Source organism: Carcharhinus amblyrhynchos, chromosome 8 (assembly GCF_965287045.1).
Source record: "Carcharhinus amblyrhynchos chromosome 8, sCarAmb.v2.hapA, whole genome shotgun sequence".
Lineage (NCBI taxonomy): Eukaryota > Metazoa > Chordata > Chondrichthyes > Carcharhiniformes > Carcharhinidae > Carcharhinus > Carcharhinus amblyrhynchos.
The window spans coordinates 53,260,730-53,277,475 of NC_137331.1; the positions used below are offsets into that span (position 1 = coordinate 53,260,730).

Below are 16,746 nucleotides of genomic sequence, written 5' to 3' on the forward strand. Positions count from 1 at the left end.
ATGTTTTGTCTGTATAGCGCACAGGAAACAATACTTTTCACTGTATCAGTACATGTGACAATAATAAATCAAATCAAATACTGTAAACCCCACTGGAGTGAAATTCTCCTGGCAGGGGAGGGAGAGGCTAGCAGGCCTGGAAAATTCAGTCCTCAGCTAGCTAATTCTATTTAAAATATATGTTAATGACGTCCTGCACACATAATGCAGTTCCGCACCTATTTCCAGTGCAGAGCTGAAGCCACCGGAAATCCAGTACTGGGAGACACTATCGGGCAGGATGCCCAGCGCAGATTACCGTGCACATCAGGCGCTGCTTGAATCTCCTGGCCCACTGTGCTAAAAAAAATTAGCGCAGCAGGATGGCAGAATCGCCCTCCGCCCTTACCTTACCATTTCTCCTCTCTACTCAATCCTGGTTTCCTGAACTTAGGTCAACCCTCAGATGTGCTAATCCCATCATTAACTATTAGAGCCAGCCCTCCAACTTTTCCTTGCTTCCTGTCTTCCTAAATATCCTGTACCTTCAATATTTAGCTCCCAGCCCATGTCCACCTGCAGCCATGTCTCCGTAATGGCAATGGCTATTGTTTATTTCCATGTGCGCTCTCAGTTCATCTCTTTTGTTTTAAAAGCTATGTTCCATTCAGATACAAAGCTTTTAGTTTTGTCCTTTTATTATTTTTATAACTCCTATTATTCTCATCCGTTGATTTACTATTGGATATTCACTCTTTATCCCCTCCTGGCCTATTTTTCATTTCCTGTAATAATACCTTTCATTTTTCCCTTGTCTTTGCTCTTTGGTTTACTGTATTTTCCCAAATGTGATTCCTTGCCCCTACTTTTTATTTAAAACCCTCTTTACCTCCCTAATAATGCAGCACACAAGAACACCAATCCTAGCAGGGTTGGGTATAGAATGGCCCAATGGTATAGATCCCACCTTCCCTGGTACTCCCACACTTACCTGTCTAAATCTCACCATGAAATTGTGGAGAGGTCAGAGCTGGGTGGGTGGCCTGTGGGAAGGCCTTCCAGAGAATCTGGATTGATTCTTTGGCAAGATTTACCAGCAGTTCTCTGAGGATGAACTTCCTTCCGAGAAAGCGATAGAAGTCTCATTTCCAATCAGTTAGCGCTCATTGGAGCCAGTATCAGTGGCAATGTGTTAGCCACGTTCAGGAAAGAATACATCTGAACCCTCGTGACATCAGTTTGAACATGGACAAGGAAACCTCTCTGCCAATACCACGCACCGCTGTTTCTCAGCTGATCAATCAGTTCTCCTCCATGTTGAACACCACTCAGGAAAAGCACTGAGGGTAACAACAGTACAGCATTGTACTCTGGATGGGGAATTTGGGTGTTGGCTAGCAGTAATAATCAAGGATAATACAGTTTTACAGAAAGATGATATCACAAGGTTCAAAGACTGAGGCCACGATTCTCCCAAATTGGGACTATGTGCCCAGCCAGCGGGACACTTGGACGGCTTTATGGCTGTATTTAAAGGGCGACCAGATCTATGCGCACATAGGCAGCTCCCCACCCACACTGATCAGAGGAGCACCCACAATCCCTCACCAAAGAGAGGCACCCTCTCCGACCCAAGAATAATGGGTAACCACTCCAGGTTGATGACCTGACCCGACATCCCCAGACTCAGCCCACCTTCCTCTCAAACCTCTCAAAAAAGCCCACCTTCTCCCTCCCCTCTAAGACCCCACCCACAATCCCCTTTCCCCCAGACCCCCACTCAGGTCCCCTCCCCTCTCAGACACCCCACTCAGCCAGTGCACTGCATCAGAGCTGGCAGGTCTGGAGAATTCCCACCCTTCTGCCTTCTTCACAACAAACTTTCCAACCTGTCTTTGTGTCATCTACAAATTTAGCTACCATGTCTTCAAATCCCTCATCTAATTCATTGATGTGACTCGGAAAAATTAGAGGCCCCAGCAAAGACCCCTGTGGGACCTCACTCACCACTTCCTACCAACCAGGCAAAGGCCCATTTTTGCATAATCTCTGATTTCTGCCAGCCAGTCAAACTTCGCTCCAAGCTAGTACATTAACCCCATACCTGAGCTTTTCTGCAAATACCTTTGATGTGGCACCTTATCAAATGCCTTCAGAAAATCCATTTACTGTACGTCTACCGCTTCCACTTTATCAGCAGCACATTACTCCTTCAAAGAACTCTAGTAAATTGATTAAACATGATTTGTCTTTCACAAAACAATGCTGACCCTACCCAATACCCTAAGTTTTTCTAAGTGCCCAGCTATTAGTCCTTAATGATTGATTCTAACACCTTCCCCATGACAGACATCAAGCTGACAGGCATAACTATCCTATCATTTCCTGTTTTCTGCCTCCCTCTCTTCTTGAATAGAAGTTTGATATTTGCTACTTTTCAGTCTGACAGAACCTCTCCAGAATCCAAGGAATTTTGGAAAATTAACATTGATACAACTAGCACATGGTATGATATGTACCATCTAGAAGTTGCACTGTATCTACTCATCAAGGCTCTTTAGAGACAACCTGTCAAATCTGTGACTTCTTCCACCTGAAGGACAAGGGAAGACGCATGGGAACACCACTACTTGAAAGTTCCCCTGCAATTCACACACTATCCTGACTTGGAACTATATCGCAGACCTTTCATTGTGACTGGGTCAAAACCCTGGAACTCCGCCACATTATCGTGGGCTACCAACACCACTTAGGCTACAGTAATTTAAGATCACCACTGACCATCGTCTTCTCAACGGCAATTAGAAATGGATCATAAATGCTGGATTTCCAATGAAGCCCCTATCCTATGATCCTATTATGCTGTCGCATAAGAGGCTGGTGCATAAAGTAAAAAACCATGGAATTGGAAGAAGTGTGCTCACGAGAATTGAAAAGCGGCTCTCATATAGAGAACAGAGAGTTGGAATAAATGACTCCTTTTCAGAGTGGAAAGATGCAACTAGTGGAGTGCCGCAGGATTCCTGACTCGCTATTGTTCACTATTTACATTAATACCCTAGAGAAAGGAACAAAATGTAGGGGTGATTCTCCCAGCCGGGGGACTCAAGTGGAGGCCATTTAGAGGGCTCCTTATTGGGTGCCATGGCATCTGCGTGGCTGCGACTGACGGATTTCCGGCACCATCAGAAATTGGCGCGTCGCTATATACCCTAATCAGAAATGTTTGCTCCAGCACGGTTTACAACAAATCCTCTATAACTGGGAGCTGGCAGCCTGACCCCGCTGGAATGAAGGGGGCCATGGAGGGTTCCAGAAGGTCAGGGGTGAGGGGGGGTGCCCCCTGGGCATTGGCTAGTAACATTGCACAAGTGGCAAGTAGCATTCATGCCTGACAAATGCCAGGCAATGACCATCATCAATGAGTGACGCTGTAACCACCACCCCTTGACATTCAATGATGTTACCATCACTGTGTTTGTGACAAGTCCAGTTGGCTACAACAGCGGGTCAGAGGCTAGGAATATCGTGGCGAGTAACTCACATCTTGACTCCCTAAAGCCTGTCCACTATCTACAACGCACAAGTCAGGTGTGTGTTAGAATACTGCCCACTGGATGGGTGCAGCTCCAACAACACTCAAGCTTGACATCATCCAGGACAAAACAGCCTGCTTGATAGGCACCACATCTACAAACATCCACTCCCTCCACCACTGACACTCAGTAGCAGCAGTGTGTACTATCTACAAGATGCACTGCAGCAATTCACTAAAGATCCTGAGAAAGCACCTTTCATACCTTCGACCACATATCTAAAAGGACAAGGGCAGCAGATATATGGGAACACCACCACCTGCAAGTTCCCCTCTAAGCCACTCCCAAACATCACTTGGAAATATATCCTTCCTAGATGCTGCATTAAAATCCTGAAATTCCCTCCCTAACGGCATTGTGGGTCAACCCACGGCACATGGACTGCAGCGATTCAAGAATACAGCTCACCATCACTTTCTCAAGGGCAACTAGGGATGTGCAATAAATGCTGGTCAGCCAGTGACACCCAAGTCCCATGAATGAATAAATAAAAGGTGAATTTCTTTCAGGGTTTGATAGGTGTTTAATATGCCTGGATACAAAGTATTCAGGAGAGATAAGAAAGGAAGAAAAGGGGGCAGGGGGCGGTGGCAGTGTGCGTTAAGGGGAGCATTGCAGTGCTGGAGAAAGAGGATGTCCCAGAGAAGTCAAGATCTGAATTAATTTGGCTAGAGCAAAGGAACAAAACAAAAGGGTGCAATTACAGGCCGTCAGCTAGTGGAAAGGATGCAGAGTAACAAATCTGCAAGGTAATTACAGAGAGGCACAAAATTATACAGTAGTTATAATGGAGTACTTTCATTATCTGAAATTGACTGGAACAGAGGTAGTGTAAATGATAGAGAAAATCAGAGAATCCCGACAGTGCAGGAGGAGGCCAGTCGGCCCAAAGAGTCTGCACTGAATATAATCCCACCCATGCCCATTCCCATAACCCTCATTTATCCTGCTAATCCCCCTGACACTAGGGTCAATTTATCATAGCCAGTCAATCTAACCCGCACATCTTTGGACTGTGGAAGGAAACTGGAGTACTGGAAGAAACCCATGGAGACACGGGGAGAATGTGCAAAGTCCACACTGTGACCAAAGCCGGAATTGAACCCGGGTCCCTGGCACTGTGAGGTAGCAGTGCTAACCACTGGGCCACCATGTCGCCCTGGCAAGAGTTCCTAGGGTGTGTTCAAGACAATTTTCTACAGCAGAATGTGCCGAGTCCAGTCCAATAAGAAAGAAGGCATTGCTAGACCTTGTTCTTGGGAATGAGGTGAGACAAGTCGATTAAGTGTCAGTAGAAAAAGCATTTGGAGGACTGTGTTCATTGCAGCATACAGTTCAGGATGACTATGGAAAAGAACAATCAGCAATCCAGATGAAGAATAATTAATTGGAGGTATGTCAGCTTAATGAGTTAAGAACGAATCTAGATCAAATAAGTCAGAGCCAAAGGTTGGCAGGAAGAACAGTAGAAGAAATTATTCGAGTTGAGTCAAGGTATATTCCCTCAAAAGAGAAATTGAGGGCACACCCTGGATGGCAAAGGAGGTTGAAGTTGAGATAAAAAAGGGGATGTGTGCTGATGACAAGTGCTTGATAGAAAATGCAACTGGGAACAAGGCTAAATGCAGAAGGTTCAGAGCAGAGCTGAAAAAGCAGATGAGAGAAGCAGAGAGGGAATATGAAGATAGATCGACAGTGAACATGAAATAAATCCCAAAGTTTCCTGTGGGCATAAATAGTAAAAAGCATGGTTAAAGGAGGAGTACGGCTAATTAGGGACCAAAGATAGCCATGCCCCTTGCTTCCGTGTGTAAATCCTGAGGTATCAAATAAATACTTTGCATCTATCTTTACTAAGGAAAGAAGATGCTATCCAGGCTATGGTGAAATAGAAGAAAATTCAATCACTAGAAGGTTTTACTATTGATAAAGAGAAGCTGTTGGATAGGCTGTCTGCACTTAAAGTTCACAAAACACTTGGTCTGGATGAGATGCAACCAATGATACTGAGGGGAGAGGCACTGGCCATAATTTTTCAGAGTTCTTAAGACTCAGAGGTGGTACCAGAGGACTGGAGAATTGCAAACATTGTTCAAAAAAAGGGATAAGGATAAGGCTACCAACTACAGACCAGTCAGCTTAACTTTAATGGTGGAGAAACTTTCAACACTGGTTCGAGACAGAATTAATATCACGTGGACAAGTGTGGGTTAATTAAGAAGAGAAAGCATGGATTTCTTATGGGAGAATCACTTTTAACTAACATGTCGGGATGTTTTGAAGAAGTAACAGAGAGGGTCAATGAGGGCAATGCTGTTGATGTGGTATACATAGACTTCCAAAGACATTTGATACAATGCCATATAACATACTTGTGAGCAAAGTCGTAGCTGATGGAATAAAAGGGGCAGCAGCAATATGGATACGAAATTGGCTGAGTGACAAAATCAAAGAGTAATGGATAATTGATATTGAGGCTGGAGGAAGGTTTCTAGTGGAACTCCCCAAGGTTTAGTATTGGAAGCCTTGCTTTTCCTGATAAATATTAATGATCAAAACTTTTGTGTACAGGGAACAATTTCAAAATTTGCAAGCAATACAAAACATGGAAGCACTGTAAACTGTGAGGAGGACAGTGTAGAATTTCAATAGGACATAGACAAATTGTTGGATAGGACGGATAGGTGGTGAATGAAATTAAATATGGAGAAATGTGAGATAATATATTTTGATAGGAGGAACATGGCGAGACAGTACAAAATAAAGGCTACTACTCTACATGGGGTGCAGAAGTAGAGGGACCTGGGTGAACATGTTCAAAAGAAATAGAAGATGGCAGGACAGATTGAGAGAGTAATTAATAAACCATACATTATTCTTGTCTTGAATAAGAGTGTCATAGAGTACAGGAGCAAGGAGGTAGTGTTGAAATTCTATAAGGCACTAATTAGACATCAGCTGAAGTATTATGTACATAAAAACATAGAAAATAGGAGCAGTAGGCCATTCAGCCCTTCAAGCCTGCTCTACCATTCATTAGGATCATCCAACTGAGTAACCTGTTCCTGCATTCCCTCAATGTCCTTTGATCCCTTTAGCTCCAGTTTTGGGCGCTTCATTTACTATGTAGATGAAGGATTGGAGAGACTGAAGCAGAGGCTTATGAAAATGATCTCAAGGATGAGAAACTTCAGTTATGAAGATAGATTGGAGAAGTTGAAACTCCTTTCCTTGTAGAAAAGGAGGCAGAGAGGGGTTTGATAGAAGTACTCAAAATCATGAGGGGACTGGATAGAGTGGATAGGAGAAACCATTCCTACTTGTGAAGGGATCGAGGATGCTAGAGCACAGATTTAAAATAAGCGGCAAAAGAATCAAAAGCATTTCTTGTCCATCAATGCTTGTATTTAAGGGAGGATCATTGATCAGACTTGGATCAAATCCAGTTGATCGGGTGCACTTCAGGCATGACTGCTGTGTCGAAAGCAGGTGCCCACATATGATTATTACATGGTCAGTTAATTGGATTTTCCACATGTTAAGAGATGTCATGTCTACTTGTGTGAACTCCACATTATATTGAAGCCTTTGGCCAGAACCACCTAGCCATTTCCGCAGCAGGTTCTTCTGTACTGCTGATGGTGACCCCGGCGCAAGTTCACTTGTGGCGGAGGGTACAAACAACAGGAAAACCCAGTTGATACCAGTGTGACCAGCAGACCTCCTACCTCAATGCCCAAGTCAGAAGAGCCAAAAATATATGTGCTTCCAAGACCACACTCTCCACTCTTAACCTCCCTTGGGTTTTTAAACTGTTAAATGCCTGTGGCACTGACTGAAGTGTTTTGTGTTCTCCAAAGGCTCCTGCTAGATCTATACCTTTGCTCAAAGTTGCAACTCCCATGAATTATGTTCCCTAAATCTCTGAAGAAATGCGCTTCAGTTTGAAGACAGCTGCATTTTTTTAATGTACTGCCATCTCTGTAAACCAAGCTTGTACAAAATTGTGCTGGTGAATCCATGGACCTCCCCATGTCACTGAGTCAAATCAGTACTGCACCTGGGGTTGGGAGTACAGAAGTGTAGTTGTCTGTGGTGCCACACAGTAATGTTTACCTGGACAGGACTGTGCTGCAGGACTCATGCTGCCACTGCATCAAAGATCTGAAGTTCATCTGGGGTGGTATACAAAATGAGGATGGGGCGATTCCACATTGGCTGAGTAACAGAATCAAAGAGTAATGGTAACTGATAGTTGACCCCCGTTACATCGTTGGCAGGGGACGGGGACAACCAAGTGGGGAAATCCTGCTGGCATGAAAGCCATTTTGAGACACCCTCTCGATTCTCCGCCCTGACCACCATTCTCACCCACCAGAACCAAAGACAGAAAATCCACCTCCTTCACCCATTGTGTTTTCCTTCCTTCTTTATCTCTGTTCTGTTTTTAAGTTTTGTGGTTGTCTTTTCTTATTTATAGAATTAATTTGACTTTCTGTTTTCTTACTTTTGCATATCTATCTCAATGTACGAAAACTTACTAAAGTGATATTAGCTGTTACACACCTGGAGAGTGATGAACTCTGTGGCTCGATATTTATTAAAAAATCTGTAAAATACTTTAATGCTGGAATTTCACCACCTTGCCCACCTGAGGCTCGTAGAATCCCGCCCGAGGCCAATGGAAAATACTGCTCTGTGAGCCTCACCCACCCAATTCCGACATGAGCGAGGCTGTAAAATTCCAGCCTAAATGTCTCAGTTTTCAGAAGGGGACTGCCATGCAATGCCAGTAAATGTTAGGTGACACCCTTTATAGGAGAATCCTGCTGCTGACTCGCTAGCAAGTAAAAACTAAAGACTCTCAATGATAGGCTTGTGAGTAGCTGAGTTTAGAAAGGCCCTTGCCTCCCACCAATTTATAGCCACAAAGGCTATGGGCTTTTGCAATGCGTCTAACCTGTTAGCATAATTTTCCAAATTTCACAAATGTAATTTTTGACAATTATCCATTTCATGAAAGGAATTCCTTAAATGACTATAAAATTAAACCAAAGCATATTTCCTGTTATTTCATCATGTTGAAATGCATTATTTCCTCCTTCGACATTTCCCCTCTCACTATTGGCCTCTTCCCACTTGTTGCTTCATCTCACATATTTTCCTCTTTTTCTAGGTCTTGATTACATTAGACAGAGAATGCAGGAGGCAATGGGATATACAGAAAAGAAAGAAGAGCCACCACCTCCAAAAGAAAAGAAACCATCTTCAGCAAGCAACAGTCCTCATTTCTACAGGAAAGGTACAACTCCACCACATACTCCTGGACACAGTCCTGGTCCGACACCACCTCCTTCACCACCAATATACAAGAAAACTCCAAATACCAGCTGGAATAAAGACTCTTCCAGCAGTGTTAACAAGGATGTATTAGGCGCGTCAGGGAATAGATCGTCATCAAAAAGTATTGCCAAAATGAGTGCAAAGCAAGGGAACGAGTGGAAACAGCCAAAGTCAGCAGGTTATGCTGCCTCATCTGCTGGCAATGGACAGTTACATAGTGCGTACCATAGTTACTTTGTGCGCACAGATGTAAAACTGCCACCCGAAGAGCCAGATGAACAGGCTAATCCTTCACCCATGGCACTCGGAAGGTTACCACCACCGCCAAAGCAAATGCCTGCCAGGTCACCTGTCAAGGAAGCTAAATCTGAGCCAAAATTGAAGAAACAGTTATCCATTGCTGCACCTGAACCAAAGAAACTATCAAAATCTCAATCACGTGAGGCTAGCTTGGAAGAAACAGAAGAAATTGTGGAGTCGGTATGTATCCGTCACTTGTAACTACAGTTTTTCATAGCATTCTGAAAAGTACCACTGAAGGAAAAATAGAAAGGTTATTCCAACTAATTCTGTACCAATTTCTATTACCTGATATAAAAGCATATCCCATGTCACCAGCCAGTTTTGTTCAAATATTTGAAATCATCAGCTGCTTCACCTGAGAAGAGACCTTGAAACCTTGTAGATTTTTCAGATATTTCAGGTATAAAGCGAGCAAAGATTAACTCCTCGGAACTAAAGGAAACCCTGTTGAGCCAAATTATTATTTTGGCAATACCAGATTGCCAAAATAGAGGAGTCTAATTTCTGTGTTTTTATGTCTCATAACATTGTGCACATGCCATCAAGTTTATACATTTATAAATTACTTAAAACAATGGAAAGTGTTTAAACTAAATTATCAAAATCCCTAGAAAATAAATTTATAGAACTCCCAGTTGTAAAATTGCCATTGTTATCCCTTGACCCCTTAGGTATGTAGCAAGCAGGGTGGATGATGGGGAATCAGTGGATGTAGTGTATTTTGATTTCCAAAAGGAATTCAACAAGGTTCCACATGCTACACAAGATAAGAGCTTGTGGTATTGGGGGTGATATATTAATATATAGTGTATTGTAGCCAATTTGCTGACAATACAAAGATAGTTCAGAAAACAAGTTATGAGGATGATGCAAAGAGTCTCCAAGGGAAATTAGGTAGGTTAAGTGAGTAAGCAAAAAAATTGGTGGATGGAGTATAATGTGAGATTGTCCACTTTGGCATGAAGAACAGAAGAAAGAAATTGCTGAAAGCTACAATGCAAAGGGATCTGGCTGTCCTTAGACATGAATCACACAAAGTAAGCATACATGCACTTTGAAAAGTATTCAAAAAGCAAAAGTTGATTCTGGGGCTTGGGCTCAAGTTATTTGCATTGAAAAACTAACGTGGGCGGAACGTGGTTAAGTTTTTCAAACTGATAACAATTTGATCCATTTTTTTACTTCAATACATTCAGAATGAGAAACTACAGAATGTTTATCCAGCCAGATGTTTGGATTTCCTCAAAGTCAATTAAGTGAATGACATTTTTATTAATCTCTTAACCGCTTTCTGATCCGGGATGATGGTTTACCACAAATAATAATGTTAGTCGGCTTTCTAGTTTCCAGCTGTTATGCCTTGTAATCCTGTCCCATATATTGATTTTGTAACTAGAAAATGATTTCAGAAATCCAATTTGAAAATTAGCAGCGTATTCATGTTGAAGTATGTCCCCCACTACCAGGTCCTGCACCCACACACTCTCTCCCTACACCCCACTTTGAGATGCAAAGGCTGATTTTAATTAAGAACCTTAATCAAATGTCTAGTAGATTATAACCAATTTGAATGTTCACTGTTTCCAAACAGAAAAGATTAAAAACATTTTTAGAAAGGCCATTTTATCTTCCATTTGAAACCACCTCTCTAGTCATTTATTGCTGACTGCAGAAATTCCTTACATGTTCTAAAAGTGCTAATTCTCCCAAATGTTTGATCCTAACATTGAAACTAATACATATGCGTTTCGGCTCCCACTTTGAACCCAAGTGGATCGATTACACTGCCACTTTTTTCTCACTTCTTTAAAAACTTTTATTCCCCTCCTAAATCCTTTTTTACCATCATGCATTCTGCCCTGTCAGGTGCTCTACTCTCCCAATTCAGTATTCCTCGATTTTTTTTTTCCCCCTTTCATTCCAGACTTGACTCACTCTTAGATAAATCAAGGATGGGACTTTCCAGCCGCATTCCTCCAAGTCCAGAAAGTTCTGCCGGAGATCAACGGACCTTTGTATGGTCCGAGAGCCACACACTACAATTCCTGTGGCAGGCAGGATGGGAAAATTCCACCCTAAACTTTATCTCAGTGCCTTCTTTGGCATCCACCAGAGGGCTTACTGAAGCATTTGGCTCTGGTTCATTACACATAGCGACTCCAATTGCCCCATAGTATCCTCTCAGCAAACTGACCTCCTACCCTGTCCAATGGGAGCTAATCTTGCCAATCTCTTCCCCGTCCAACATGTCTTTTCCCTACTGATCTTATGGACTCTATTAATGCATCCAGTCACATTTGTAAACAAGACCCTCGCCATCCATAAACTTATATGGGATGATTGTGGCCTTATCAGAAACCTAGCTGAGGGATGAGGATACCTCCTTCCTAAAAGAAGCATTTCCCTGTTTCTCCCACCCTCTTTCCCCCCCACCCATCTTCCTGCCATCCATCGCACCTCTGGCTTTCTCTCCACCACCTTGGCCTGACCCCTGTCCTCTGGCACTTTCTACTTTCTGCTCCTTTGAATATCTGACCTTGTTTCACCTGTCTCAAATCTCATTTAACATCATTAGTTACCACCCATCCATATGCAGTAAAATTTTCCCACCTAGAAAACAGAATAATTTTGCATCTCTGCACATGGAACTTCAAGATTGTGCTGTCTGCTTCTGTGGATGATATTTTATACCACTGATATTTTCTGATGAAAAGTTCCCCATGAATGCTCTACATTCTCCATAGATTACATCCAAGCATTGAGAGTACTCCAGAATTTCATGGACTTTCAGGTTGTATTGTTCCCTCTCCCACCTTTATAACTCATGAACTATTGAATTATCTCCATCAATACTTATCCTTTAGTCAACCAGTCCCACTCCCAACCATACAAATATCCAGATCCTTTTTGGACGGGTCTTTTGACTCAAGAGGTTGTTGCTGAATACTCATTCTGTAAACAATGGAAAGTTAAATATTTCTATATTTTATAATCAAGTTTTTTAAAAAGTCACATGTGAATTAAAGAAGTGACAAGCAAACCAAGTACTGAGCTTCAAAATGTATTATCTATTAGGTTTAGATGATGATCAGACTGCATAATTCATTCCATTGATCTAACATAAACCTTTTTGCTCCAACTCTTCTCTCCCTTTCCTTGTCAAAATAAAAACCTGTTCTCATGGACCTTATAAGAAGTCTCAACACCAGGTTAAAGTCCAACAGTTTATTAGCTTTCGGGGCTCTGCCCCATCTTCAGGTGAGTGCGGAGTTCTGATCACCAAACAGGGCATATAAAGACACACACTCAGTTTACAAAATACTGGTTAGAATGCGAGTCTTTACATCTAATCAAGTCTTAAAGGAGATAGCATTAAGCAAAGGTAAAAGAGATGTGTATTGTCTCCAGACAGGACAGCTAATGAGATTTTGCAAGCCCAGGCAAGTCATGGGGGTTACAGATAGTATGACATGGACTCAAGATCCCGGGTGAGGCCGTCCTTGTGTGTGGAACTTGGCTATCAGTTTTTGCTCAGTGACTCTCCCTTCTTATTTGTCGTGAAGGCTGCCTTGGAGAACACTTATCGGAAGATCAGAGGCTGAATGCCTGTGACCACTGAAGTGTTCCCCAACAGGAAGAGAACACTCTTGCCTGGTGATTGTCAAGCGGTGTTCGTTCATGAAGGCCGCCTTCATGACACACGACAACGCAGAGTCACTGAGCAGAGACTGATAGCCAAGTTCCGCATGCACAAGGATGGCCTCAACCAGGATCTTGGGTTCATGTCATACTGTTTGTAATCTCCATGACTTGCCTGGGCTTGCATAATCTCACTAACTGTCCTGTCTGGAGACAATACACATCTCTTTAACCTGTGCTTAATGCTCTCTCCACTCACATTGTCTGCACCTTTAAGACTCGATGAGCTATAAAGACTCACGTTCTAATCAGTTTTCTGTAAACTGAGTGTGTGTCTTTATATGCCCTGTTTGTGATCAGAACTCCCCACTCACCTGACAAAGGGGCAGATCCCGAAAGTTAGTGGCGTTTGTTACCAAATAAACCTGCTGGACTTCAACCTGGTGTTGTGAGACTTTTTACTGTGTTTACCCCAGTCCAACGCCAGCATCTCCACCTCATGGACCTTGGCCAGGATTCTCCGGTCTTGTACGCCCTTCTACCACTGTCAGCGAGAAAGAGAATTTGGCACTCAGCCAAATCACCGCTCACAGCAGCGAGACTGGAGAATCCCAGCTGTGAGCGAGGTCAGAGAATTCCAGCCGTTGCTCTTTTACTTTGAGGGGCTTCAAGATTCATTTAATTGCAGATTGTCTCATACGCCATTATTTCCTGTTCGTTGAGATCAACTTGTTTAAATGTATTTTTTATTACATCAAACCAGAGTTAATTTTCAGTTTTATTCAGAATGCCTCCGCCACCATGTGACTGATGTTAAATTTCATTTTATTAATAGGACTTGCACACTCTGATATATTATTAAAGAGTCATGTAAAGTTTATATTAAATGTAATTACAGCACCTTGAATAGATGTCAACATGACATGCAGGGTTAAGGATTTATTCATTTATATTGAGTAATTCAGTGACTATTTGAGAAGAAGCCCTATTGAAATAAAATGGGTGGATAGAGCATTTCTTTAAAATTGTATCGCTAAAATCACTTGCTCCAGTCACATTATTAACAAGATCTTTTTAAAAACATTACAGAGTCCAAATACTATCTTGGTCATCCTGGTTATGCTGTTGAATATTGGTTTAGCTATTCTGTTTGTCCATTTCCTGACTTGACAAGAATTTGCCAAGGTAAGGCTTTAGTTTTCTTTGTCAAAGAATGCATTATAAAATTTCCAGCAACTATTTATCCTTTTCAATGCAGGCAGTAAACTATTCATTTTTTTTCATATCTAACTTTAGCTATGCCTGAATGTAATTCAACATGGTTATTTAATAATCTAATTGTTTTGACCCTTCAGTGAAGTCATGAAAACTAAGGGTGTTTGCCCAGAGTTCTCTACAGTTGTGCCATCAGCCTTATTATTGACACCAGACATGCTGAGACACAAGGAAAGAGTCTTGGAATTGGTGTGGGACTCAGGAAAGATGAGACATGGAAATTAAGTCAGGGGCTGATGTGTGCCCCAGTGATGATTTGTGGCTCTGGATCCTCTGAAAACTGAAGCAAGTGGCCACGTTGTTGGAAAAATCTGCTGAACCAGCCTAACCACTGAAGTACATGGCTGCCCCATCTGCTCTAGTGGAGTGTGACTTAACTGGAAATGTACAGACTGCACTTTTGTTGATGGACGTTAACAGCTGCCTTACTTTTTTACTGTCTTGAAGTTTAGTTGGGAGAAGGGAACGGCTGCCAGAGGAATGTGGTTGGAGGATTCTGTGCTGTGGATGCAATTTCCAGTAGTCTCTCCTATCACGAAGTACATTAGCAGCATCACTCAACCAGTCTTATTCCATTTCCCGCTGCTCCTAACATCTTGTACAATGTTCTGGGAGATTATTTTGAAAATGTTGACACGTTTTGCATGAAAATTATCAATTTTCTGTCACAGTTTTTTTTTGTCTGCTGTTTAGAGCATTTATTTAGATCTATCTGAGTTCATTTCCTTTGCTTTCAGTGGCGAAATTAGGAGCCTTCATTCAATTTATATGATTACTGAAGCGCTGGTGATCTGTAACCCAAATTATCATACATGTCAACATTGAGAAACCATCAGTTAAGGAAGGAGTTTTTTTTTGCATGTAGAATTTTTTTTTCAAGTGAAATAAATTTTATTGTGTTGAATACATTCAGGTACAGCATTGTAATTTGAATGTTAACAAAACTGATGCCTTTATAAGTCTTCAGAAATTATAATGTTTACCTCAAACATTGGTATGGGTTTTTTTTGGAATGCTGGTTGAATCTTTGTGTCTTAATCATTTTAAGTGACACTAATTAATGTAGTTAAAGATGATTTCTGTACCATTACCTTGTATCACTCTTCATGTTATTGCCTTGGCATGTTTCTTTCGAAAGGGTTGAGTATTTGGTGTGGTTAATTTTAGACTAAAGCACTAGATTTATTTTAATCTCAAAAATGCAAGGGCTGGATAACTTAAAAGAAATTATATATATGTGTTAAAGAAAGATTTCATATTCCACAAGTACTGAATTTAAATGTAAACTGTATGTTAGTTTGCATGGTTTTACTGCAAAATAATGTCATTGATACCCAAATTCAATTGGCCACAAGAAGGTGGTACTGTTTGAGGAGTGTATAGATGCTATATAATTTATTATCAGAAATCTGCCTGATTTCAGATCAGTAATAGGTGGTATTTTTTGCAAAGGCTTTTTCAGAATCCTTTATCAGTTCAGTGTGAAATAAAGAACATTGAAAAAGAAAGAAAAAGAGAGCGAAAGACAAATTGTACAGCAAATCCGACCATGCTTTAAATGGAAATTTAACTCACTCAATGTGTCTTTGGGTCAGTGCAAATGTAATAAAAGCTTATATCAAACTTTTTTTGTCTGGCACAAAAATCGAGTAGTTGGGAATGTTTTTTGAAATGAAGTTCACTTTAGTAATTTAATTTAAAAAAAAGATTTTCTTATATATTAAAATCATGAGCTTTTTTAAGAAGCATGAGCCAGAAATTGTTGGCATTTTTCTAAATGTACACAACTCTATTTTAGCATGAATTCTTTTTCTTTTTTTTAAATAAATGACATGCTATACACTGCTTTATATTTATCAAATCATGCTCCAAGTGGACAACACTTGACAGTTGTCAATAAATTGTTATATATTCTAACACTTTGAATGTCTCTTTTTGGTGTTTTGAGACTAAGAGTTCTTTAATTCTGTTCTTTGTAAACTTATGATTCTTTATTTGTTCTGTACAGTTTTCTTGACTGTAATGGCTTGAGAATAAAACTATTATTTGTTCATACAGTCACACTGTGTGTGCTAGTTATGAGTGTCAGTTACCTGTCATTCAGGTATTAGCTCCTTGATTGTTCTAATATTTTTCAGGATCTTTGATCAATTTTGTGCAGAAAGACTTTGGAAAAAGGGTTACTTTTAATGCTGTTTTCTTTTCAAGATGTTCACATTTTTCAGATGTAGAATAGGGACTAAAAGCATTATTTTCACACTAAGATAAAAGCAAAATACTGCAGATGCTGGAATCTGAAACAAAAACAGAAAATGCTGGAAAATCTCAGGAGGTCTGACAGCATATATGGGGAGAGAATAGAGCCAATGTTCCGAATCTAGATGACACTTTATCAGGCTAGTGACACAAATTTCAACTGTTTCAAATGGGCGAGCTGTGTCTGGAAGGATGATGCACAATGGCATCATGCATGAATTATTGAAATAAGCTCAAGACCCAATTTTGGGCCAGCCATGGGCCATCCAGTTGGGGCACATGCTTCATAAGCTTTGTCAGTATGAACTCAATTAGTAGTGAGAAATCATTTTGTTTAATTCAAACCAGTGGCACA

At 41.2% G+C, this 16,746-nt stretch overlaps 1 protein-coding gene across 1 annotated transcript in view; it reads left to right on the top strand.

Annotated features, from left to right (window-relative positions):
- LOC145346602 (junctophilin-1-like) overlaps positions 1–16,196 on the top strand; it is a 129,905-nt gene extending 113,709 nt beyond the window's left edge. The window contains exons 4-6 of the mRNA XM_080194067.1: positions 8,752–9,398; positions 13,950–14,045; positions 14,216–16,196. Of these exons, the coding sequence (XP_080050193.1) occupies positions 8,752–9,398; positions 13,950–14,030 (728 nt within the window). The 3' untranslated portion in view covers positions 14,031–14,045; positions 14,216–16,196. The remainder of the gene's footprint in view (positions 1–8,751; positions 9,399–13,949; positions 14,046–14,215) is intronic.
- The last annotated feature ends 550 nt before the right edge of the window (positions 16,197–16,746 follow it).